The 27552-nt window shown below is 39.0% G+C and overlaps 3 protein-coding genes across 11 annotated transcripts; all 3 read right to left on the bottom strand.

Annotated features, from left to right (window-relative positions):
- Positions 1-3174: 3174 nt before the first annotated feature.
- LOC144741298 (methionyl-tRNA formyltransferase, mitochondrial-like) lies at positions 3175-11159 on the bottom strand. Of its 7 annotated transcripts, XM_078623896.1 has the most exons (11): positions 10835-11159; positions 10435-10587; positions 8710-9441; positions 8123-8350; positions 7598-7720; positions 7280-7382; positions 7080-7155; positions 6109-6200; positions 5869-5950; positions 3720-3799; positions 3175-3547 (listed from the first exon to the last, which is right to left on the bottom strand). In XM_078623896.1, exons 3-11 carry the CDS (start codon positions 9294-9296, stop codon positions 3302-3304), a joined length of 1617 nt encoding a protein of 538 aa, XP_078480022.1. In that variant the 5' UTR covers positions 9297-9441; positions 10435-10587; positions 10835-11159; the 3' UTR covers positions 3175-3301. The 7 variants fall into 7 exon arrangements, with proteins under 7 accessions (XP_078480022.1, XP_078480029.1, XP_078480015.1 ...); XM_078623903.1 differs by lacking the exon at positions 10435-10587; XM_078623889.1 differs by lacking the exon at positions 10835-11159 and having other exon boundaries at positions 10435-10818.
- A 1560-nt stretch (positions 11160-12719) lies between these two features.
- Positions 12720-21245, bottom strand: LOC144741262 (very-long-chain (3R)-3-hydroxyacyl-CoA dehydratase-like). Of its 2 annotated transcripts, XM_078623862.1 has the most exons (9): positions 21073-21245; positions 20812-20887; positions 18709-18754; positions 18084-18194; positions 17837-17964; positions 17049-17161; positions 15942-16048; positions 14725-14859; positions 12720-14529 (listed from the first exon to the last, which is right to left on the bottom strand). In XM_078623862.1, exons 2-9 carry the CDS (start codon positions 20875-20877, stop codon positions 14453-14455), a joined length of 783 nt encoding a protein of 260 aa, XP_078479988.1. In that variant the 5' UTR covers positions 20878-20887; positions 21073-21245; the 3' UTR covers positions 12720-14452. The 2 variants fall into 2 exon arrangements, with proteins under 2 accessions (XP_078479988.1, XP_078479984.1); XM_078623858.1 differs by lacking the exons at positions 20812-20887; positions 21073-21245 and adding an exon at positions 19895-19985.
- A 677-nt stretch (positions 21246-21922) lies between these two features.
- LOC144741280 (hepatoma-derived growth factor-related protein 3-like) lies at positions 21923-27191 on the bottom strand. 2 transcript variants are annotated; one of them, XM_078623870.1, is made up of 6 exons: positions 26726-27191; positions 24907-24980; positions 24551-24689; positions 24164-24352; positions 23327-23443; positions 21923-23041 (listed from the first exon to the last, which is right to left on the bottom strand). In XM_078623870.1, exons 1-6 carry the CDS (start codon positions 26795-26797, stop codon positions 23036-23038), a joined length of 597 nt encoding a protein of 198 aa, XP_078479996.1. In that variant the 5' UTR covers positions 26798-27191; the 3' UTR covers positions 21923-23035. The 2 variants fall into 2 exon arrangements, with proteins under 2 accessions (XP_078479996.1, XP_078480002.1); XM_078623876.1 differs by lacking the exon at positions 26726-27191 and adding an exon at positions 25069-25125.
- Positions 27192-27552: the final 361 nt, after the last annotated feature.

Raw genomic sequence — 27552 nt, 5'->3', positions numbered from 1 at the left:
TTTAAGACATAAAGAGCCACTTGGACCCGTTTCCGAAGGAAAAAATAAACTGGGAGCCGCAAAACCATTGCAACTATTAAAACAAATATAACACTGCATATATTGTTTCTTACCTTATTGCTATATACAGGATCGTGCAGTCAGCTGTCAATCTGAATAAAAAAAGGACTTTTTCACTTAACAATGTAAAATATATTTTTGCAAATTAATAGCTAAATTACCTGGTTAATGGGATTTTTGCTCCTGAACCTCAGTGCACAGTGTCTGCACATCAGGGCTGTAAGACGTCACCTTCATTTTCACACAGGCTTGCAAGCTGTCATCTGTGAGGCGTGATCGATGTTTGTTTTTAATATAGTTCATGTTGGAGAAGACCTGCTCACATACATATGTGGAGCTGAAGATCGACAGGACTCCAAATGCATAATTTTTCATGTTTATATAAGTGTTGGGGATGGCATTCCATGTTTCGAATACAAGTTTGTCCTGTTTGGGAAGGTTTTCAATATCACTCCATTTATGATTCTGAGCCAGAATGGCCTTCTGACGGGCAACATCCTCAAGAGTAGCGGTCAAGCATTTGAACTTGGACACCCATATATCTTTGTCGGCTATATCGGCCAGTTCCATCTCAAGATCAGGTTGACTTACACCTGCAAATGCAGTCATATTCAATAGGGATGGATCGATCGCCAGGGGAGTGACAGGGAAGGATAATGTCGTTTTTTCCTCTCTGAACTCACAGAATCGTTTCCCAAACGAACTTTGCATTGTGGTGATTGCAGACTTGAAATATTCCAAATTTATCGTATCATGACTTTGTTTGAACTCTCTCAAAGAGGGAAAGTGAGACAGTGTACCTCTCTGTAAATCTTTGACAAACACTGTCAACTTGCGCTCGAATGCCAAAACCTCCTCCAGCATGTGCAGGGCTGTGCCTCCTTTCCCCTGAAGGGTTGTATTTAGCGTGTTTAGATGTGCTGTCATGTCTACCATAAAATGTAATTTTTCCAGCCACTCTGGCTGTTCCAGCTCAGCAAAGGTGAGCTCTTTGCTGCCCAGGAAGGTTTTTACTTCTTCCAAACATGTGACAAAGCAACCGCAACGTTATTGCCTGTCACCGGGCGGGCAGTGTGGAGCGGAGCGGCGACCTGTCAGCAGCGGCAACGCCAGAGCAGGTGTCACAGTGCGCCTCCTCCCCTCGCTAGCATCCGCCCCGGAGCCGCGGTCAAGGTTCAAAAGAGCCGCATGCGGCTCCGGAGCCGCAGGTTGCCGACCCCTGGCTTAGGCCAATACAATGTTGGAGTTTTAAACTATCCATTCTTTCTAGATTTGAAGCTTTCGTGACTGTAAAATCACATAGGTAAAAAAATCAAATAAAGTGGTTGTGCTTTCGCTACGTTGTCCCCACCTGAAGGACGCTTGTGTTGTGCCCGAAACGTGATTTAATTTAGTTTTCATTTTTTTTTACCTACGTGACTCCACTTTTAAACTATCGCTGCAGAAATATTTTGTAATGTTAAATATTTGAAGTCTCCAATACTGTGTGAGTAAAACAAGCGATGTACAAGTTTCCTAAATAATTTAAAATATCTGTTTAGGGTGACACAAATCGAAAACACATCCGACTATGACAAAATTGAATGCAAGATGGAAAGTGCAAAAAAAGAGTGCTGATGTGCATGATTGGATTTACACTGAAAAGAGCAACACGTGGATTATAGAACAACTGCAAGTCGGAGACATTTGCTGTTAAGAAAAGTGGACTTTGACAAGAGGACATCCACAATAGATACAGCGGCGTTGAAATTAGTGCATGTGCAGCAGCAATGGATTATTGCATAACGAGGCGGTGAGGAATGGGGACAGTTTGGGAAGAACTCCATCCATCAGTGGATAGAGCACAGCTGTTGATGTCCCATAAGTAACACCCTCATCTAACTGGTATTTTAAGACATGTAGAAACCATGCATGAAGAGTGCCATTTTTACATCTTCTAAACACATATGAAGTCAAACTGTTAACATCTGGATTGTTATTGGGTTTGTTTCAGATCATTTTAATTGAGCAGAGATTTCCAAATTTTTGTCACGGATAATGCAGTATAATAGTGTTTGGAGGAAAGAAATCGTATTGACAACTGTTCTACAGACCACTTTCTCTGGTCTTGCAGATAATACTTTGTAACGGCTGGTAAAGAGGTTTGTGTTGAATGAATGCCTCGATCACAATTACATATTGTACATGCAAGCATATGCACGTGCAAGTCCCATTATAAAACTAGTTGGCATTCGTTATTTTATTGGAGGGTTGAGGGACAAGAGACAGGTTTTGTGATGTGCAAAGGTTAGGAAAATTTTAATCAGCAGAAAAGCATTGCAATTGCATTTCTCTGTCACATCTAACCTTCCCCATCTAAAAAATCAGAGCAGCTCCTCACTGACTTATGAAATACATTTATTCCCTTTACAGAACCTTATTGCGGCACTGATTAAACAGGGAGAATTCCTGTTTTATATACGGAGTATTAGGCATGATGCAGTATTTGAAAATAAGCATCTGATAAAATATGTAAGTACACAACAGAGCTTAAGAACAAGTGAACTGTGCAGAACGGGCATGGGGTGTTTGTTTCCCCCCTGAACTCTTAGGATATTCGATAAGTTGCTTTCATTTGACCGTTAGAGCCCTTTGACATTCACACTGGGTTGTAATCATCCTAAACGTGGTCTGGTGTGACTTATGTAATTTGCAGCAAGCCGTAGCTCTTAAACACTGGTTGTGAAGGTATTTGCTTAATTTTGTATTAAACTAATGCTTATTATCACATGCTTGTGTTAGCAGGTGTTGGCTTTCTTCTAGATGTATTCCGAGTTCATCTCTATCTAGATGGCAAAATCTGACCCTTTTGCTGTGTAAATTTTTTATTTCTAAATTGCTATCTTGTAAAAAATACATGCTAGCATTTCCATGACAACTAAAGGTCGAGCTTCTGTGTGAAATGAACCTCAAGACTTGTAGAAAATGCGTGCAGATGAGTTAGGGATACAATATATATTTCCCTGAGTAAATATATATCTATAGGAGAAACAAAAAACGTATCCATGTAATATATAAATAATCCACAGAGGTGGTTGAAGTTTAAGTGTTGATTTATAAAAACAGAGCACAGAATTTTTGGTACATTAACATACTTTATTTTTCATCAATATTTTGCATGATCATTTTACATATTTACAAAAATATATACGCTCAGACAAACAACCCAAATATATTTTTTATTCCACAGCAGCATAATGAATTATGAATCTTGAAAATGAGATTTTTTCTCAATGCGGCCATTGCAACCTATGACAGATGGAGGCGTATGAAAGCTACCAGGACAGTTTGCAGCTCCTTCAGGCTCCTCGCCCGGCTGTGTGCTCTGACCAACAGTGCTTTCTGTGTGATGCCCTTCTTGGAAAAAAGAGTGCAAGTAGCCATTGTAGAAGTCACTTGCAGAGAGTTTCTTCTTCAGCACAAGTGTCCGGAAGCCAACCCAGCCATCCTATGGGAACATCACATCAGAGTTTTACACATGGGACCCAACCTGTCAAAGATATTTCATAAAGATAACATTGCTTAATATTTGTTTAAACACTTGCTGCCAACAAGTGGCTTTTTTTTTCTCAGCTGCTAAAAGATTGAATGTTTCAATTAGACAAAGAGAATAATCATACCTGACACCTCACACACAGCATGTTGGAGTGCTTGCAAAAGTATAGATCTCCAGGATGTGCATTTGGCCTCTTTTGGGCTGCTGCACACATGAAGATTGGAAGGAAAAAAAACATGAACGAGGCAAGAAATATACTTTTTGTCAGCTCAGCAACCACATCAGAAACCATTAAGGTGCAATATGTACCCAATTTCCATGAGGCATTGTGAAAATCCCATTTGTTGCAGAAAATTAGCTTTGATTCTGCAAAACTAAAGCCATGTAATCATGCATATATATTTGAAATGTTAATTTAAAATATATCTGAATATATAACAAGTATAATAAGCATTAACAGACATCCTGGACATATGACTATCATTACTTAACTTCTTCTTGGTTCTTTCGGTAAAGTCACGTAGAAGGGAAGTAATAAAATAATAAAAATAAAACATAATAAAACAATTCTCACGACGTTTTGGCCACAACGCAAGCAGCCGTCCTCAGGCGAAGAATGAAACACCACCAAGCTTGGAGCGTATATTTAAGCTGGGTTAGAGGGGGGGGAGGTGGGAAGAAGAGCGCCTAGACAAAATAATTTGCATATCAAGAGGAATTCAGCATATGGAAAATGCGTAGGAGGTGGGCTGGGGGGGTTCCAAATCAATACTATGCCCGTGCATTATGCAGGATTAGCAGCATCAAAGGGGGGGGGGAGGGGGGTAGCATTAACAAAGGAAAGGAATGTTAATAGTATGTAGCTGCAGTTACTAAACAACCACGTAAAAAACGAAAGTATAAACTGCATAACAAACTAAAGTATAAACTACATAGCATCATCAGTATACTTACTATATTCTACAATAAGCTGAGTTACTAACAGTAAGTAATACATACAAAATTCTACGTTGTAAAAAATTATATAATATGCTTCCATCTAAACTTTATTCTCTTACATCACACGCGTCTATACCGTACTATATACTGCCATAGACAAACCCAACATTAAATTACATACTGTATTGCTATAAACCACCCTATACCTTATACATTTTAATATAACACTATGTATTATTCTACCCACCCTAATGTGTATCGAAATGGTTTATTACGTCCTTCCAGTGATTGCTAAGCCAGAATCCATCTTCTCGGTTAAAATTGTCTCTGTGTTTGTATATGTGGATCGCCTCATGAACGAATCTCTCATGATAGCCAGATGGCTTGCAGAGAACCTCTGTCTTGAAGAAGTCAATGTCATGTGAGCCCACTGAGTTGTAACAGTGATCTGCCACGGCTGAGGTGTTTGTCCTACCGTGTTTCAGGTCAGCTTTATGCTGCTAATCCTGCATAATGCACGGGCATAGTATTGATTTGGAACCCCCCCCAGCCCACCTCCTACGCATTTTCCATATGCTGAATTCCTCTTGATATGCAAATTATTTTGTCTAGGCGCTCTTCTTCCCACCTCCCCCCCTCTAACCCAGCTTAAATATACGCTCCAAGCTTGGTGGTGTTTCATTCTTCGCCTGAGGACGGCTGCTTGCGTTGTGGCCGAAACGTCGTGAGAATTGTTTTATTATGTTTTATTTTTATTATTGTATTACTTCCCTTCTACGTGACTTTACCGAAAGAACCAAGAAGATGAATCCCTGCAGTCACGAAAGCTTTAAATCGAAATTACTTAACTTAGTTCTGTTTATATACAAAGCAATTTACAGCTATATGAGAACAATAAATACAAACATTTGTACAGTTTTTATCACAGCTACACTGTATATATATAAATAAAAATTAAGGTCAGGATAATAACCACCATACCCATTAAGAAATACCGCTCATTGCATTTTACTTCATTTTCAACAATTACAATGCAATTGTAATGTGCACAATATTTCACAGACATAAATAACCATGAAGCATGGAGCCATGAACAGTGTCACTCAAAGGCCAGGCGAAATAGGTGGGGGCCTTTTCGTGCCTCTTAAAAATAGGTGAAGATTGAATTCCGCAAATGTGCAGCGTGATGGTGGGGCTGTCACGGAAATTGAAGGCTAAAATCATAGTACCTTAATCTCACCATCAACCAGACAACCAACAGATAACTAATCCTTCCCATTACTGGATTATGAACAGGTTAAATGTGTTTTGCAAAACAAAACTTGTAAATATACCTAGACTTGTTGACATATCTTCAATGTCCACCATGTTCATCAGTTTTATTGGTCTGCTCATCCACTGTGTCCTGAGAGGAAGCTAAAAGAAACACTCATGCTGAATGACAGGTTTACTTGGTTCATTTTACACATATAATATTTATACAATTAAAAACCCACACATATATTGAAATACTCATAAGACATAAAGTTTAATAAAATGCATTAAAGTTTTGTTTTGTAATGACAGAAATGTACCTGTGTCCCAATAGCACGGTACAGCCTGTCAATGTAATCTGTCGTTTGTTGGTCCCATCTCACCCAACACATGGACGTATTCACCTTTGGAGCTGTGAGTGAAATTAATTTAAATGAATCTCATGGTAATATTAACAATAAATAACATTTATAGTATACCTTTTGTCAAAGGATGACTCCAAAACACATGTTTTTTTTGTTAGATTGCATTGTAGAAATGTGTATGCTCAATATGAGCACAGATTGTCACAGACAACAGAAGTATTGTTCTCTATAAGGTAAAATTAGGCAAACTGTGGTCAATGTTCATAGCAAGCTTGAGGTCTCATGTATGTATGTTGAACTTCTTTCGCACCGTACATAGCCAACCATGCTAATCAGAGGTACATGCGGTGATTCATAAAAGTATGAATTGGCAAGAATCAAAGACTGACTGACCCCCTTGGACAATGGGATTTACAGATTAAATTGTTGCAAGTATTTGTCAAAATGACAAGGTAAGTATTTCTGTCAGTTATATAAATACCTCCTGAAGCCACAGCCATCCCTCATGGTCTCACAATAGAACAATCCATCCAGCTCCTGCATAGGAGCTGATTTCATCTCTCCATGACCACTCTATGTACGTCCTGTCAATCTTATCTCCTTTGTCCTCCATTCCATCGTTAGTCACGACCACCGGCCATCATCTATTCTAGTGATGTGTTCTGCCCAAGGCTATGTATGTTTCTGAACCATCAATATGTTTCATAATTTGCATATATTCTCTAATCCATGCGTTTCTATTTCTCAGTTTGATAACAAGCAAGTACTTATCCATGTCTAAATGCACACTTTTCATCGTTTTGTTCCTTTTTCTTTGTCAATGTTCATGTTTCTGATCCATGTCATGACAATTAAAATATACGGATTAAAAAGACATACAGTACTTGTTTTGAAAAGCTTAAAATATGACATTTAATGCAACACACCCAATGTTAATCCCTCTTTAGGTTGCTCTGTGCTCTTCTCAGTGTATCCTGGGAGATCAGACAGTGTCTTGATGAGCTGTAATACAAAACAGTACAACCATCCATTGTACATGACATACATCAACACCCACAAAATACTATACAGAATATGAATAGCTAACCAAATATCAAGCACAAATATTATGAATGTGTAATCTGACCAGCTCTGCTCCGACACGTGACAGCATTTTCCGCAACTCCACAGCCGTGCATCTGTGTGGGACAGAATGCTTTTCCTGTAGCAAAATATTTCCTACATCAAACCTGACCAAAGAAAAACACATACACATAATAGTAAATGTTCTTCACATACTGTGTTAAAGAAATAGATACGATTATTAGATATGTAAATGACACCACTGTGACACGTGTACAATTTGAAATGAATAAAAGTAATTTTGACTCTCAAGACTGAAGGTAGCCAAGTGGTGGTTGTGACAGAACAAAGGTGTGTGCTGTTCATTTGCTCAATGTGTCACCTCTGTGGGCGGATCTTCATGACCGTGACGCCAGTGACAGTGTCTCCACGCAGCACCGTGTGAATAAGTGGTGAAGAGCCCCTCCAGCGAGGCAGCAGACTTGGGTGAACATTCAGTATTCCGCTGAAAATGTAATAATAACAAAAAAGACAAAATCTTTAAGTTTGACAATATCCACAAGTCGTTGCTACAAGTAAGGATTTTGGCCATTCATAAATGTAAAGTTTTCTTTATAAATTGTTCAGGTTATTCTAAATAATGCTAGAGTATAATAATGCCTTTAAGCTGACTGAAATCCCACGAAGACACAGATCTAGAAAGAGAGACCTAAGAATAATAATGTAGCTACTGTTGGTTGAAGGCATCCCCACATACTGGCATTTCTCTGCCCCACAAACTAATTATCTCCTATACGTGAGCTTATGTCATCATTCCATGAAAACAAGAACATCACAAATGTGAAGGATTAAATCAGCATTCATAAATTTACCAGGGGGTTGTTGTTAACATCAAAATGGTACTCACTATGGGAAAGAGGAGATGAGATCCTGACTGAGAAGACAGCCAAAAGATACAACAACACCAACATGGAACCCTACACTGGTTGGTCCATCAGGCAAAGACATTGATGGAGATGGTGGTACATATGGCCAGTCATGCACCACCAGTCCCAGCTCTGAAGCAAGGCTCCGTACCGGTATTGTTTGTTTTGGAAGGGCCACAACTTCCAATGTCTCCAACAATCCACTGTTACTGAAAACCCACAAAGCAACATAGATGAGTCACGCATCTGTAAAAATATACTGCACAATGTCCTTTAAATAAATCAAGTTATATATAACCAGGCTAAGGCTCAATGCAACACATCTTTTAGGGATAACCTGAGTAAGATGCAAGTAGAAAGTCATAATTGCAGAGGTACAAGCAAGATTCACCATGTAACAAAACGTATAACATTTTAAAACAGCATTGTACTCAAATGTGTGAACAACCTATATATATGAATGTTCATCTACAATCTAAGACAGCTTTTTTTTTTTATAAGTGGGTTTATGCAATATACATATTGAAGGCATGTTCTCCAAGTGAAACATTTATAATTAAAAACTTACCATGCACTCTTCAAAGCTTGCAAAGATTCCAATGCAAAATTGTCAGAGCCAAAAAAAAGAACACGCCACGGTGGCTTTTTTCTAACTTCTGAATGTTTATTATCCAACACATTGGCATCATCGCTGTTTAATGCCTTAGCTGACATGTGGTAGCCCACTGCAGAATTCTGTGAACCCACACACTTTTGTATTCTATTCCTGAACTTTTCACACAGGCCCAATGATGTTGATTTTAATAAGCTGCAGCCTTTCCTTGCTGAAACAGAGACTTCTGGCCAACAGCTGCTATGCACAGAAAGTGAATGTGTTTTGTTCATCGAGTTGACAAATATGGTTGGGCTTAACCCAGATTCTCTTTTGGAAAATATTGTTCTTGAAAATAAATCTCGGCCACATAATTCAGCAGCCCCAGGGCCAGAGGGTGTTGTTGAATTGTGGACATGTTCCGTGGCATTTGAGCAGCCACATCTCTTCACCAGGTTCAAGACAGTACCACTCTTTGGTTGCTGGCTGCTTGTAGGTCCACAAGGCATGCGTCCCATGCTTCTGAGGACTGTCTGAGCCCATCTCAATTGCCAGAAGTACATTTTAAGTTTAAGGCCAGCAATTTCAGCATAAAAGTGCTTTTTTGCTATTCATGTAGTACCATCAGTGCACCACTACGCACAGTGACTACATTCCATCCCACGCACTGCGTTGTGGTTGGAGTGATCCTTGTTGTGACGACACGTCCTGCAAGTACAAAATCGTGTTTATTCATGAAACAGTGAAGGAAAATGCGAGGCCTTTTCATCTGGAACACAGTTTGCATTTCCATTTCTTCCGATTACTGGCTGCAATGTTTTTTTTTATTTCGATTTGCTCACGGTAAGAACTGGAAGACATTAGGTTTGCTGGGTAACCAATGGGTCAGTGCTTTTTCACTTTGGCCATTTTGCATTAAAATAAATCATCCGTTTGAAAGCTACAAGAGCATGTCCCATTCTTCAATGAACAGTCCCAAAGGTGCAAACGTCACGAGCAGATTCTGACATTACCGAACATGGGGAAAACTACACATAAATGCATTGTCTTGATTGGTGTATTATAATTAAACTGACACCAACTGGGGACTTCTAAGGTCCTGGGAAGACCCAGGACAGGTTCCTCAAAAATAAAATGCCATCGGAAATTTAGGACAGATGGCAACTACAACTGTAAAGTGGATGTTAATGAACCCCATGACAATTCATACATGTCAAGCCATACGGTTCACCCGTATTCTTGTACAGGGAAATTTAGTTTCCAGGTCCATACGGTGTACAGCTATTTCAATACGGGCAAAACATGTTTAGTCTATTTGTTTGTGTTTCTCCCTTGTGATGGGACGTTGTAGGATGAACGTTGAGATTTATAAGGACACGGGGTGACCAATAAGGTCTGCATTGTTCTGCAATAAGGGGTTGACAGGTATGTGACATAATTCCCAAGATGACGTAACAATCTCCACGTAATGTACATAGTAATCATGTTTTTGTATCTTGCAAGGCGAAAATGTATCTGCACAATACAGTACTATATTGTAGATTTTAATTTCGTTACCGTGGAGGGCATCTCGTACGGACCATTACAGTACAGTGTACTCTAGCCGGTCAACGTGCTTAGACTTGCTCTCCTTGACTTAATATCCTTCCTAGTTCCCCCTTTGTAAACAGGGACACATGTTCCGACATAATTCACTCTTACCTTGGTCGAAAATAATGGTTAAATCTCAAGCATAACCTCAAACGCCACCAGCCAATGCTGCCACGACCAACACGTGCTGTGTGCACATAGGGGGGAGGTACAGTATCCAGCACTGTACCGTGTATCGCTCTGTCACCAAGTGCACAGCGGAGGCTTGGGACACATACACACACGTGTGTTGGAGGTAACACTGCTGACTTCATAACCTTTCATTAAATTCACAAACAATGCAGAACATTTCGCCCTTCCGTGAGAGGAGGCGCTCCGACCTTTGACACCCAATAACCCTCGTAACCCCTTGCCCCCCGACATCCGAGTCCCTTTGCCAGAGCTTATTTTAGTAAACGAAACAAGAAATAAGTAATCAACATTAATAACGTTCACTGGTGCGGTAACTTACCTGAAAGGGATTATCGATTGCTTTTTTGGTGGGTGTCTCTCTCTGCTACGCCGATTTGTGCCTCGCACGGCGCTAGGCCTCTTAAGGCGGCTCCTCTTAAGGCGACTCCTCTTAAGGCACTCACGTGTACAGCTATAAAGTAAAACAAGTCTGAATATTCTTGGTTCTTTCGGTAAAGTCACGTAGAAGGGAAATAATAAAATAAATAGAAGACAATAAAAATTCTCACGACAGCAAGAAAACTTTTTTCAAAATTTCTTGCTGTGGATTTCACACCTGATGATGATTGCTTGTGTTGCAGTCGAAACGTGAGAATTTTTATTGTTTTATATTTGTAAATTTGAAAAAACAAATTTTTTCAAATTTTCTTGCTGTGGATTTCACACCGGATGATGGTTGCTTGTGTTGCAGTCGAAACGTCGTGAGAATTTGTATTTTTATTATTTTATTATTTCCCTTCATAACGTTTTTTTTAAAATCTCACATCGCAGTACTTTATTATGTTTAATTGCACTGAAGCGGTTACTTTAAAAATTTTCTTACATAAATCACCAGCACTGCATCTCAATTCGCAACCTATTCATTCATGCGGGGTTATTCATTATTGACATGGGGAGGTCAAGCGGGCGGTAGGTAGGGCGGTGCGAGCCCCGTGGGCCTCCCTGGTTAATACTGTTGGTGTACGAACCGGTGGGCATGCGCAGTCCGTTTCGCGGTGGAATTTTAAATATAGTTAGGGGCCGTCCATAAATGACGTCACGCGATTTTGGACGATTTTTGACCCCCCCCCCCCTCGTCACACGGCGTCACAAAAAGTCAGACCCCCCCCCCCTCAAATATGACGTCACAAAGCTCTTCCCCCCCCCCCAAAAAAAAAATATTAAACATGCTTCAAATCGCTTTAAACTATTGTCATTGTAGTGCGTATTTAATGTGCCACTGCACTCTGATGTTGTAGGAAAAAACATTTATAAAAAAGTATATTAAATTAAGTAGAACGTGTTGTCTATATGCATTTAAAGTTGGGCATTTTTATGTGACGTCACATTTCTCACCCTCCCCCCCTAGGTGCGTGACGTCATTTATGGACGGCCCCTTATGCCGACATTTGAAAAAAGTACGTGTACATGTGACTGGGGAAACAGCAATTCTCGCCCTCGACTGAAAACGGAACAGGACCCCCTCCTGAAAGTTGTGAGACACTGGTTTCTTGAATAAATACGTATAATATAAGAGTTTAAAAAGTATTGCAGTACGTAATATATTTTCAAATACAGGACTGCATCTGTTTTCGTGTAAATGTGTAATCTCATGTACTCTTTGAAGGACCTGCTTTGGTATGGTTGTCCAATTCCATTTGTAGAATAAAACCCAGAGACAACCCACAAGTATGAGATGACAGTCAAAAGGTCTGTAAAAGTTGGTTCACAACCCACTTTCTGTTCTGCCATCTGGCCACCTCGCAACCCATCAAGTGTGTCCTTATGAGTCACACGCATTTGGTGGTTGTATGGTTACTCAAGGAGGAAAGCACCTGCACATCCGTTATCTACAGTAATTAGTCATACAGCCTCATTGAAATGATTACCACCAGACTACATTACACATTTTGTTGCATGATGTACATTGTCCTTTGTAAACAGGGACACGTTCCAGCTTAATATGCTCTTACCTTGGTATAAAATAAGGGTTAAATAAGCATAATCTCAAATACCTCCGATGAGCACGGTCGGCTATGTTCAATGCGAGCGATAGAAGTTGAAAATACATAAAAAAGAAAGTTGCATTGATGAAATGTCATGTTATGCGCACTTTCTGGCTCTTAATATATTTCGTGTAAGGTAGCAATTGCTTTAGCACAAATGAAAACCCAAAACACCACCTGTTGTCGATATAAACTGCATGTTTTTTTATTTCCACGTGAAAATAAGAGCACAAAGAACGTTGCCATTTCGGTTTCAATACTGCAAAATGAGCACCAACAATGTAATCTACCAATACCGTGCAAGTATGTACTCTGTACCCATCGCATAAACAATAAGGTGCAAGCTCCCTGTGCAAGTACTGGTGTGTGATTGGGGTTTCTGCTGTCAACAGGTGCCCTGGTAGCGAGATGTTCACTCCCTCGTCTGGTATACAAGAGATCGTGGGTTCGATCCCAAGCCCGACGCCTGTACATGTGGAGTTTGCATGTTATCCCCCGTGGTCGTGTGGATTTTTTTCCGAGTCCTACGTGTTTTCCCTCCGCATTTAGAATCAACATGCGTTTGTAGTGTTTGGCTGCTATAAATGTACACATAAGCCACTTCATTGAGCTGTCATCTGTGGCCAGGTCGCTTCTGAATCACAGCCAAATAGCTCAGTGGGCCTTACCTGGTAAAATAAAATTGGTTTATTTAGTTTAGTTATAGACATAAGGGTTGTTGTATTCTATCACTACCTTCTCTAGAGCTGTCTGTAATGGCCACACACCCAGCAATTGCAATGCTAACCTCCCACTGTACAATGACCAAAGTTGGTATAAGAGTTCAGGAAATGATAACTTTACATATTTTGAACTTCAATTTCGAGAGAAATTTTGTTAAGCCGTGTTTAATGTATGCTCTTAGGTTTATTCGGTAAAGTCACGTACCGAAAAAACCTAAGAGTATGAATCATTGCAGTCACGAAAGCTTCAAATCCGTGTTTAATGTAAAGCATACAAAGAGTACTGTATTCCAGTGCTATATGCTTGTAACATTTTCTACAAATGAAGTTTTAATTGTATGCTGTTTGCACTGCAAATTGAAAATACAGCCCTTATAACACAACGAAATGCAGCTACGGTAACTAAAAATCGTAAGATTTTTTCACAAATATAAATCTGTGTTCAATGCAATAGGCACTATTTGAAAAAAAGGCAATGCTTTGTCAAAAGCTGTTGAAAATTGGTTCTGGTATGTGACAACTGCTCCATATAAAAAGATTAGGCATATGGTGATACATACATTCAAATACGACCGATTTTTATGCAGTTAAGTAAAGAAAACCACCTTACAGACGAGAAGTAGAAATGAGTCATGACCCCATATCGTGACAATTGTTCAAATTGACGGCAGTGAATAGGCAGATAAAAAAAAATATACATGTATTAAAGATTCACTATATGGCTACAAGTATTGCAGTAATACTGTACTTTTTATTCAATGTAAAACTGCATGACTGTAGTAAACACTTCTCAATTTCAGTTTGAATTATGTGATGTGTTTCATAAAAGGTTATATACAGTGAAAATAACTAATTCAACTTTAACCCTATTACCCATAACTCCTATTATCTGTGGCAGCAGTATGGTTTGTGAAAACTCTTATTTGTGACCCTATTCTTCCAATTATCCCAAAGATCATTGCGGAATTATTTCCTATTGTCCACGAATGTTCTTGACTAATGGAATTTGGGTGAAAAATCACTCATTATCCACGATTATCTGTACATTTTTCCCGTGGATAAAGGGAGTAAATTCAGAGATAATTTTGCAGATAACAAGATCCGCAATTTTTGGTTCCTCACAAGTTGAGGTCTATACAGTATTTTGAAAAAAAAGGTGTAATTACGTGGCACTTGGCAATGTGTGTATAGTTACTGGAACTTTTGTTTAAGCATTTCCAAGTTCTTCTGTCTTTGCTTGTAAAGATAATGGGAATTGACGATAAACCCTGAAAATAGAAATATGAGTTAGAAATATTGAAATGTATACACATTTTGACGAACATCATTTAAAATGTACATATATTAAGTTACAAACATGATACACAATTATACTATATTCTTGCCTATTAGAGGCAAACCATGAATGCATAAATGCCGTTTGCTGTAAATGACAAAACAGGAAAAAAAACTATCAGTCTTACTGAGTGGCAATATTAGCAGCAAATAAGTGTAGAGTACGTAAGGAAACAGTGCTGATATGTTTAGTGGCTCCTGGAGATTCAGAAAAACCTCTCCCGAGTGCTCAAAATGTTCAAGGGACTGCAGGACGCAAATCACTGTAAAGAGAAAAACCACGAAGATCCAAATTAAAATTATTCACAGCACAGACAGTCCCACTTTTTTCAAGGCATCTGGCCAGTGTAGAATAGTGGGCCAAATATCCTCTAGAGAGCCTGTCAAGATCTCCCTCTTTTGGAGGTCTTACTGCCAGCAGTGGCACGAGTGAGCAATTTCAGGGCTGCAGTTTGACCTTCTGTAAGCATTGAAAGGAACATTTTAAATAAAGTACAGGAAGTATATAAAATGTGGAGCAATTCTTCATATTAGTGTATACAACATAAACAAGTTTCCTATCTATTTTCTGAGACAGTGTGGATTTCGGCATACAGGAAAAGGGTGTTGCTCTCCAGAAGCGTTTAAGCTTTGCTGGTCAAACAGGTTTGAAGAAGTGTAGCTATCCAACACATTCCTGCGGAGGGAGCTGGTAGGAACGTTGGGTTGCTCGGTCAATGGCCAGGGTCAACGGCGGCGTGGGGTATTCCTCAAATGTGGCCCACTGTGAGGGCAGGCACAAGCCGGCGTGAGTAGGTTAAACGTTGAGTTTTATAAGGGCACCACGGGGTGACCAGCCCCTCCCCACCCAGCCCCACCTCTCCCACCCCCCACCCAGCCCCACCCTCCCCTCCCCACCCTCCCCACCCAGCCCCTCCCCACCCTCCCCACCCAGCCCCTTCCCACCCTCCCCTCTCCACCCAGCCCCACCCCTCCTATTTTTGGATGCACGACGGACGGACACAATAATCCCATGTGGGCTGGTGGAACCAGGTGGTTCCTACCAGTACAATTTACTTCCCGACAAGCAGTTTAGCAGCGACTTTCAGTGCACTTATTTAGCCGTTTGTTGGGGAGAGGCAACAAAGCCTAAAAACAAAACTTTACCATAATTATAAGACCAACTACTATCCTGTATTAATGGATTTAAAACGAAAACTCAGAAGATATATTTTTCAACAAGATGAGAGCCAGATACCATACCTGTGTTGCGACACTTTTTTACATCTGCCATTCAGGAGTTATCGTTATACGGAAATATGCAAAACTGTACTGAATTTATTGCAAGCAATCTGTTTGCTCAAACCTTCAGCAAACAAGAGCAGCGGGCAGAGTGGAAGCCAGAAGGAGTAGCGAAGCCATGTCAGGAGCTCCCACTCCATGCTCAGGCTGGCAAGCATGTAATACGGATACCTACGTGAAACACATCCATCGAAAATGCATTACTGTACTACACTTCTTCAGAGAAGATTAATACCTACATTTCTTACGTAAATATCTTGCCATCTGAAATAGTGACATTTATTTTTCGATTTAAAGCTTTCGTGACTGCAGGGATTCATCTTCTTGGTTCTTTCGGTAAAGTCACGTAGAAGGGAAGTAATAAAATAATACAAATAAAACATAATAAAATAATTTTATTATGTTTTATTTTTATTATTTTAAAACATAATAAAATAATTTTATTATGTTTTATTTTTATTATTTTATTACTTCCCTTCTACGTGACTTTACCGAAAGAACCAAGAAAAAAAAGTGACATTTATACTTGAATGTGGTTTTAATTCAGTTTGGAGGGACGATCTAGTGGAGGTCGAGCGTCTACGGTGCCGCAGATGTGGATTCTGGTCGAGGGTAGAAAGCATTGGCGAGGTGTGGGTGGAATCAATAATGGCTTTGTCCAGGACATCTTAAATACAGTAACATTTGTTTGCAAAGACTCAAGTTTCACTTTAGTTTTCAACCATAAACATCCCTGTGAATACCAATCCGGTTCTGCATACACACTCACCCGTACACGATGTGGAATGCACACCAGCAACAAACGCCCGTCAGTCCACGCACATTGATGCATGTATTTTCGGGCTATGTGAATTGACTCTCCTGCAAAAGTTCAAGTGACTTTTTTGTTGCATTGTTGCTATAAATGTTATCATTACAGATTGGCCTCATTTTGAAGGTGGACACACTTAAGGAAGCACTGTCGATAGCAAACCAAAAACCATTACTGTAGTGGAAAAGTGATGCTTTACTGTATTATATTATATACATAGCAGTGCCTAATTATGACAACATATTATATTCGCCCAATAAGTATATGTGGATGTCAAGCCACACGTTGCAATAAACCAGTTCCAAATGCTACATTGTATACAATAATGTAAAGTGTACTATGTTTTCAGCACTTTTTCACCTGAATATTTCAATGGAGCTCCACAAGTAGAAAACCGCAAACACCACCACTGTGTTTTGAAGTTCCTCTTGGTTCCAGATTACGACAAACAGCAGAAGGTTCCTACTGAGCACCTAAGCCAAAGACACAAGAAATACAGTATATCGTATCCTATGACCAAATCGCCAAGAATGCACCCGATCCCGTCAGACCACAGAAGCCAAGCAACGGTTGAGTCTGGATATTGCACGGATGGGCAACCACCATCATGCACAATAAAGAGGTGTACACAGTAGGCAGTGTGGGCAGCAAAGAGTGACCAACGTAGAAGTAAGAAAAAGGTTTCATATAGAAGACCTGATGCAGGCAGTGATGACATAGAAACTGGTACTAGTTGGACACATATGTAGGATGGACAACAACAGGAACATCAAAAGTGTGTTGTTGAAATTGAAGGAACCAAAAAGAGAGGAAGACCTCAGAGAATGGCTTGGCGAGATAAGAGATTGGTGCCATAAAGATGCGCACTACTTGAGAATATTGGTACAAGAAAGACGAACGTGGAAATAAATGACGAAATGTGCAGTGCACACCTACGGGCTATCTGTCCATGGATCGTGATGATAATGGTGACTCCCCCCATCCTCACCAACCCGCACTGACCATGCAGTGAAGTACTGCATGGTCAAATACAAGTGCAGCCCTGAAATGTCTTGCTCACGCCATAGAAATAAAAGAAACAAATATCTGGGTCATTCAGCTACAGTATTCCAAATGCATATTGTAAGAGTATTGTGTCTCCATCTCACCTGTAATATCGTGGGGATGAGAGCACTTTTCGAGAGGCCCAGTAGCGAATTGATTACCTCCAGAAGCGACAAAGCTTGACAGTAACTCATCACTTCGCCGATTGCATAAAAAGTATCTATCATTGAGTCTGCAGAGTAAAATAGACTCCAATTAATAACGGTTATGGACAAAATTGTAAAAAGTAGTATATTCCGAGTTGTAAATAAAACAATATATCTGTACACGGTGGTTTATTTCTATCCGTACCTTCTCCAAAATGAAGCATGCGAACGGTCATGTTGACAAATACCCAAGAATGTCCAAGGAACTGCATGAGGGAGTAAATAAATAAGTAGTACTTCCTTGCTGGTTCAAAATCTGCCACAAGAAAAGGGTGGTTATGCTTTAGACTTTTGCTTACTTACTCTGATGTATCTGTCCTTTTAAACTGGAAAAATATTAGTGTTATAAAAGGGAATTTTACATAATTGAGTCTAGGTTAAATTGACGTTTTAATTTATCTGGCAAACAATGGACATTTATCACATGTACAGCGTATCCATGCTGTATATGATTACTACATTTGATATTTCGAGTACTGTACCAAAAACACTAGTAATACTGTAATTCTTACACGAATAAATGATGACCCTTTTGTCAACACTTAACACCAGTGGCCCTTTCACGCTGAATAACAATGCAATGGAATAAAAATCTAGTGTTGAACCTTTACGGATGGATTAAAACAGCAACATCAGTGTGATATATTTTAGAAAAAAATATATTAAGCTTTAAAACAATAACAATACCAAGAGTAACTGTAACTTGGGTAGTGTGTGGTGTCCACCTTATGTAGTGTAATGCTGGGAACATGAAAGAGTGTGCCACTCACATGAACTACTGACATCGAATGAAGATTCGCTGCTTCCTTGTGAATTCTTCATCCGTGGGCAAAAAAAAGTGAAGAAAAAGCAAAACGCCATAGCATTTTAATACGAGAGTAGGGAGTTGATGATTAAAAGGGTTCACTGTTATTATACGTAATAATACTAGTGTAGATAGTGCAACAATTTCAATCGCCACTTGATAATTATATACGCATCAGTGATCTTTCACATCTGCTTGGCATTTCGACTCATAATTTTCAGTCATCGTTAAGAAAGCTGTACACATTACATGGGACTTGAGACACGAGAAATTGAAATGTTAAAAATACTTTTTTATGTTTTTTTTTTATAATTGTACGTCCTGAACTTATGTTCTGTAAAATTAAATGTCACACTGATGTCAGTGTATTTAAGGAGTATAAGTCAGGATGTATGTTTAGTGTTTACATTTTATTCACTGATGTAATTATTATTTGGTTCTTTCGGTAAAGTCACGTAGATGGAAAAAAAAAATTATACAAAAATTCATTGAAACCAAAAAAACTCACGATGTTTTGATCGCAACACAAGCGGTCGTCATCATCTCCGTGACTTTACCGAAAGAACCAAAGAATATTAATTCCTGCAGTCAACGAAAGTTTTAAGTCACTGATACAAGTGTTTGTTGATGTACGTATGTGCTCAGAATCATCAGTCGTACTTTTGTTATAGAGCACAATACTGTCTGTTTTTTTGGGTAAAGTCACGTAGGTAATTTAAAAAAAAAATGAAAACTAAATAAAATCACGACGTTTCGGGAGCAACACAAGCGTCCGTCATCATGATTTAATTGAGTTGTTTTCATTTTTTTTACCTACGTGACTAAGAGTATGAATCCTTGCAGTCACAACAGCTTCAAATCTAGAGCACAATACTGTCATTACCCGCTAGATGGCAGTCAAATAAGCCATGAAGTCCACACTTCGTCTATACTCTATACAGTACTGCATTATCCTGCAACATAATGACATGACAGTACTCTGTTCTAGAGCACACTGCATTACTTAAGACTAATATATACACATTGCACTTAATAAAGTACAGACAGTAACTAGAATATCAACTCCACTCAGTAAGAACAGTATTTAAAATAAGTACAGCCGAGAACACATTCAGATATGGGATGTTCACCACCGATGCAAACACTGTCACCTGGAATTTGATGTTAGTTTAATGTTTTCGCGAAACAGTATACGGAACTTTAAAAGCACATGGTCAAGGTGCTCTTGAATGCGAGTTGCTGCCTGAATGCCACCGTTGACTTCCGATGTATCTATTCCAGAAGGTTGAGTTGGTCCCAACTCGACTGAAATCGAGTCATTATTGCGAAGAGAATACCAAGACAATAGATGATCAACATCCCACATGAAAGGACCTTACGTGCTCCAGGAGTCTCACAGCACATCATTTAAATACCAAGTAGTCGTACGTTGCTCTTGAAACATAAACAAAGACACGCTGCTTCTCCCAAGCTGAAGCAATATAAAGTTAAATCATTGACTTAAAGCTTTCGTGACTGCAGGAAATCATATTATTTGGGTCTTTCGGTAAAGTCACGTAGATAGGTACAAATTAATAAAAATAATAAAGATAAAATAAACAAAAAACTACGACGTTTCGATCACAACACAAGCGATGACGTTTCGATCACAACACAAGCGATGACGTTCGCTTGTGTTGTGATCGAAACGTCGTAGTTTTTTTTTATTATTTTATCTTTATTCATTTGTACCTATCTACGTGACTTTACAGAGAGAACCAAAGAATATAAAGTTAAAACCATTCAGTATGCACCAGTGAACTTGATGTCGCCTTACGGTTTACATTTTAAAGAAACCGTGCACCGTCACCCTAAACGAATAACATTGTAAACAATTCGATGGAACCACTCAACAACTATACTCTGGTCTTCATACATTAGATTCAAGAACAGCCAAGCGACCGTATGAAATACGGAACCATACAATCAAGTCAACGCATTCGGCGGAGAGTTTAGACTATACAGTAACATGCATTTAGAGAGGATCTTTGCATTATCTAAGCTTCCAAAACTCAACTTTTACACTCACCTTTCTGTCCAATGCTTGCGCTCTGCCCACTCCTGTTGGCCTGAACCTAGTAGTTTTCATAGCCATTATGCTTGTTCTGAGGATATATATTTATAGCACGGTTACATTTCGTTATACATAAACGTTTCGGTGCCCGAAATGCTCACAAGTTCCCTTTAGGGAGGGGCCATGCAAGTGCCCTGTGCGTTAACTCGTTGTAAGATAACCCTGCCCCAAAGGGATGCAATGTGTGTGTGTCTTAATAAAACGTTAAACACTTACGTTATAAACCAGAAGTAATGCCAGCACCCGGCAGCTGTTACTGAAAAATGCAGTTTTTCTTGGCTGAAAAGGTTTTTTGTGTGTCTCTCTCTCGCTTTTCTGGGGGTGGGAAAGATTAACCAAATCCGGTCTTGGCAAAAAGGGGGCTGGGTTTTGTGGCCTGCGGAAGCAAAACGAAGCAGGCCAGGACGGGGGAACGTCGTGTTTTGAATGCTTCCCACCAGCAGCCAGACGTATAAAAGAATGCACCGCTTAAAAAAAAAAACAATAAATCCTTCTTCAGTTGTGTAAATTCGCTCAAAACTTTAATTACCGTGCGAATTCGTTTTACACGTGGTTGTTCTGCGTATAGCGGCCACTTGTTTTGGTCAACTTATACAAAGTATTGGCACTGCTTTAAACTCCATGGATGTAATTTTTTTAAAAGACAGGATGTGTGCATATATCCTGTCGCGCTGAACTACTGCGGATAAAACCGGAGTACTAAAGAAAATACCGTTATTGTTTGTGTTCCTCTGACACGAAGTTATACGTCTACAACTTGAATTGGGATGATAGACACTTGGTAAACATAACACGGTCAGGTGGGAGAAAACTACGTGTACTTGAACCTTAATTATAACATGGCATATTTTTTTTTAAAGAAATATTACTCAAGGGAAATATTGTTCCCTACATTTTTTATATTTTCAAGTGAAACCCAAGTCAGATGTTATACGTTGCGGTGTTCCCTATCATACATTTCAATTGTATACCCTTGTTGAAAATATTTTGAGAGCCTAACAGCTACACAACTTACACGTATGCCACAAATGTACTATGCAAATTGAAAAACTGAGGCATAGTCCAGTGAAAAGGAAGATAATGTTTATACATCACAATTTGCTGTAATTTACATTTTCGTTTGTACCATTCGCTGCTTTCCCCAATTTCACCCATTCATGTTGTCTATACTGTAGCATGTTTTAATACACTTTTTTGACAAACCAGAGTAATTTTGGGAGCTTATCTTTAAATTTTAACCACATTTTCACAATCTCAAACATGTTTGGGCGCTGGTCCCCATTTGTGGTCTTTTCACATTATCGTGTGTTACACATACATTTTCGTTTCATTGTACATCATTGTTATGCACCCGCACACACACAATTTATTCGTATGAAGTGCGATTTATAACTACTTTAACACTTAGCTACGGCAGATAAACTGCATAATGAAGCTTTCAGAGTACAGTGTACACTTTATTTAAAGAGAAATTACATTAACAAAAGTGGTAACACTACATGAATGAATGGGGATAAAGTAAACAGACTCATAAAAGAAATACGCAGTCATAAAATCAATTCCAATCCCCTGGAATATGTGCAGTCACATAATACAACAAATCACATCACATCAGATTCTCAGTCTATCCGAATTTAGGACACTAACAAAACCACAGGAATTTAAGTGTTTAACTGCAATTATACCAATTAAAATAAAATGCAACACTCATCAGAACATGACTTTGCTGTACATTTTAAGTGTATTGTTTGTAAAAACCCACGTCATTTGCAACAAAAATCTGTTATAAAACTTTTACATTATGTTTTTTAGATGCATTTTCTACACTACATTTATTTGCAAATACAGACATGGATAGAAAACTTGTTTTGAAACATTTATAAAGCAGATCAAAAGTAAAACTATATTTTCACAACTAATATGCATTACATATACATTGAAAGGCAATTTAGATATACAACACAAAAGAGCTATTACAACGCAAACCAGCAAAGCCTAAGGTAATACAAAACAAAGCACAGTAAAACACTGAAAACTGGTATTCAGTGAGATAATACCACATGATTCTGGACAATACATAAGCAGTTTAAAATTGGCATACTGATGCACAAAGGAAATGTTCACTTGAAGGTGGCATACCAGAATAATTAATGTATAATTTGACTTCTGGTTGACAGAATTAAGTCTGAAAAGAAAAAAAGGAAAACAAGTTGAATGAGTGTTCAGCATATTTGAATACTCTGTATATGCCATCAGTTGTTGGTTATATTTAAAACAATTACAATGGACTATGCAATATTTAACTTTTTTTTTATGCAAACACATTTGATATAAAAATATGCCATGGAAATTATGGTCATGTTCTTACATGGTAAGAAAAATACATGAGGCATGATGATTGCAAATCCAATGTTATTCAGGTGTCCTTCAAAGCATCCCAATGATTTTTTTTTATCGTAACAGAAGTCACCTCATCGCTGGGCTTTTCTGGAGAGTTTGCAACCTGCTCCGTGTTTTGCTCGTGCTCCGAATTACTGTCTTGATCCTCTTTATTTTCCTGGTCATCTGACCTTGTCCGCTTCCCTGACTTGAGAAAAAATATATATAACATACATTTTATTTACCTTAATTTTAAATGCGTGATCATAGTTGTAACAAGACAAGCTATGTGATTTCCTTTTTCATACCTTTGTTAGTAAAGTTTTTCCTTAAATCTTAATAGCAGATACATTCAACTGCTCGTAAAGCAGGATGGAATGCTAAGCTTACAGATCAAACGATTAACTACATATAGGGCCAGGAAAAAGTTGTTACTTATGAGCCTGGTAACGAATGTAAAAGTGTCAACTTAGCCTGATAGTTATACCAACTAATTATCTGTAACAATGTATAATTGGATTTTTTTAAATCTTAAAAGCAATTTAATTAAGATATAGCCTTCCTCTGCAAGCAGTAAGAGAACATGAAATACAAGAAATAAAATCGTAATTGTTGAGTTTTTACACGACTAAGCAGCTAATTTAATTTACTGTGATCAGACTGTGAAGGCCGGTAATCAACCTTATTGGTGTCTATGTGGAAAGTGTGCTAGTTTTGTACACTGTTAATGATCAATATCGCAAGTGATGTAATTTACATAAATATAACTATAATGGTCAAAATAACTATATACATTTTAAGTTAATTAAAACTAACATCTTCAGGATTAAACACTTCAATACAACAAAACAAAATCCATTAATTTGTGCATCAATAAAAACCTAAAGCAATCTGTATCTGGAAAGTAACATCAACTTAAAATAAAAACCTCTTCATTTGGAGACTTCTTCCGTTTTACAGCAAGCTTGTTTCCCTTCTCTATCTCCTTCTCTTTCTCCTTTTCTTTGTCTTTTTCCTTCCCATGCTCATCAATGATCAACTTGCCCTCCTCATCACTGCTCTCCTCCACCTTCTCGCCCTTCTGATCCTGCTCCGTTTCAGAAGAGCCCGACTGCTCCTAATGCAAAGAATCAGTGCACAATTAAACAAAAAAACACACAAAAGCAGGAGAAAACATTTTTTAAAAGTGCATTTACATCCACGATAGCAAAGAGCAAAAAATTGTGCTTGATGTTACGTCCTCTGGCCCCCTCTGCTGTATTTAAATATTGCTTGCATTTATTCCAAGGAACTTTCACCCCAAGTAATCACTTACTTCATTTCCTCTGAACTTTACTGTGGGATTGTTTTCTATTTCCCATAGTCCTTCGTTGAATCCTTTCCTCTTCCCTGGCTTTCCAAACTTGTCCTTGTATTCTTTGTATGGAAAGATATCTTTTGCGTTGATGAAGGCACTAATGAAACATATGCAATAAGTTATTGACTTGTACACCGTGGCCAGAAATTAAATCCCTTACAGTCAGTAAGGAAGCAACTTATTTTACAATGATAGCAACACAAAAATGTATCTGTTGTACACATATATGCAGCATATATACGGTGTATTTATTTACTATGTGAATTATAATATAGAGTAGTCTATATGATTAATACAATGGTGTTTGGGCTTACGTTTCATGGGTGCCAAAGAAAAATATGGGATATTTGTTTGGCGGTTTTACGGCTCCATCGGAAAGTTCGTCGATCTGCACACACCACACAATTCAACAGTGAAAATACGGTGTGTTGTTTTAAGGAGATAAAGCCACTGTGTTGTGCATGTGCAATACTTACTGAGCTGTTAATGTGCAACACTGTACGCATGTGCTGCAATGAATGCAGTCTCAAGTCACAATCTGTAAAATCAAATTGCACATTTACCAGACACTATTGCATCATTTTATATTTTGGTGGACCTTGTGCGTTTTGTTTATACACACTATTGCATCATTTTATATTTTGGTGGACCTTGTGCGTTTTGTTTATACTGTATAATGCAATCAATAATGAAATTTGGCTCCATGCATAACGCCAGTGGGAATGTATATCACCATAATTTATGTATTTTATCCAGGAAAGTATCACTGAATCTCAGCACACTATTTTCCAAAGGATCCTGCCCTATGATGATTATAGACATCAATTTTAAAGAATGTTTTGAGTACGAGGTTCATAAGCCAATAGCTGTGTTATCTCCTGGTCACATTGCAGCCCAGTAGTATTGGGAGTTCCATATATCTGTGATTCGCCGTTGGATTATATGCATGCATCATGGCGAGGGAGGGAATTGGAAGTTTAACTGACAAACGGATGCACTAATTTAAAATTTGCAATATCCTGAGTAAAATAATTACCATTTTAAGCCTACATGCACACAAAAATGCTAACTATATTTGAATTCATATTAATCCACATTTCACTTGAATATAGTTTCAAGTTGGCTGTTACAAAATTGATAAAGGGCTTGCGACATTTATGCAGATATAAGTTTTCCAAGATTCAGAAAGGACCCTTGGCACCAAACACGTGCGGTTTTGCCTGTGCAGTATTAAGATGCTTCCTGTAATAAATGGAAACAAGTTTTGTTTGTACTTGCACTCGGGTACAAAACATGTACACAATTGAGAATAGGTTTCCCCCTTTTTTATAGAAACAAAACACAATGGCCAATACACGATGTTTGTGTATACATTTATCTAATGTCATTGCAAAAATAAGTTTTCCCGCAGCGGTATTTAGAAGCAACGATACGAACACATCGGTGCAAAAAGCCTGTAACTATTCAGATTCATGCAAATTCATCACCGCACCAGCGCACGAGGTTTGCCTTTACAGCTGTTACAGATGCCCCCCCCCTGCCATGAGGTTTGTCCGTACCCGATTTCAGGTATAAACGTAATTCGTGCGCATCAATTAAAATGCATGACGTTTTCCTGTAACCGAATTCAGATGTATGGAGCCGCACATAAATCATCAGCGCTTGACATTTGCCGCTACGGCCACGTTATTAAAAATACGTCCCCTGGCAGTGTGAGCCTTTCTCCGTACCTGTACATTTCATGTGCAAAAAGCATCATTGCACATCGGTTCAAAATGCACGAGCTTTGCACCGTAGCTGCAATGCATGTGCAAACGATGAATAAAATAAAAAAAAACATCCGTGCAAAACCATCGCGTACCGAGCCGGGCCCCAGACGAAAAAGCCCGCGCCAGGCCGCGGACAACTTTTAAAGCCGATCTGCCTCAACCACCACGAGCAGCGGGCGTTTGCATGCACGCAGGCAGGAGGATGACTAACTTTACTCCCCCCTTCCCATGCGACCATCATATTCTTAAGCTTCCCTTACCGCCACGGAGAATCGACAGACGGCGCAAAAGGACCGGGGAAGGGGGGTGGTGGTGGTGTGGGAGCAGAGAAGCCGCGCGATTTTGGCGGCCACAGCGCTCTTACCCTGGCAGGCCAGTGCGGGTAGCCCTTCATCTTAGCGAAAACCAAGTCACCCGGCTGAAACGTTCGGGCCATGGTTAGAGCATAGACGAAGGCTGGGGGGGTTGTGCTGTTTGCGTTTGTTGTTGTTGATGTTTGTTGTTTATAATTGATTAAGAGGCATTAACAATGCGCGCCTTTACGCCGCGGAGCCTCGCTTTGGGCGAATCCAACTGCGCGCCCGACGTTGGGGGAGGGTGAGGAGAAGATGGATTTGATGGTGTTCGTGGTCGGTAACCCATTGTCACTAACAGTCCAATTATATTTTAAATTTGTGAACACACGACATTTTATTTAAATAACATAGCGTTACATAGTTATTGTGATGTTTGGTTAATGGGCGTACGACGCAACGAGCGGTGGATTTCTTTAAAATGAATTGTTCTGACCTCGTCCCCCCCACCCCGCACGATGAGATGCGCTCACCCGTAACGATCTGGAATGGGTTACGGCGGCCGAGAGCGGTCAAAGAGAGATTTTCTTCTGAATCGAGACTTTGAAAATTAAGATTGAGAACGTTCAGGCAAACTTATTGTAAAACATGAATGCTTCTCAGCTTTTAGGAATTATAAATAATAAATGTTTACTACAGCAGCAGCAACAGCCATTTAGTTGTCTTATTTTATACAATTCAAGGCATACCTATAAAACCCTTTATGACAGCCTTCTTATTACAGACCAATTCAGACCTTATTGGTCACCCTGTGCCCTAATAAATAAATCTTAAAATGCATCCTACAACGTCCAATATCGTGGGAGAAACACAAACAAATAGATAAACACATTTTTTT

This window comes from Lampetra planeri, chromosome 3 (assembly GCF_965212315.1).
Source record: "Lampetra planeri chromosome 3, kcLamPlan1.2.h2, whole genome shotgun sequence".
NCBI classification, from domain to species: domain Eukaryota; kingdom Metazoa; phylum Chordata; class Hyperoartia; order Petromyzontiformes; family Petromyzontidae; genus Lampetra; species Lampetra planeri.
The sequence above is the reverse complement of the archived record's forward strand: the minus strand, read 5'-3'. Positions and strand labels throughout refer to the sequence as shown.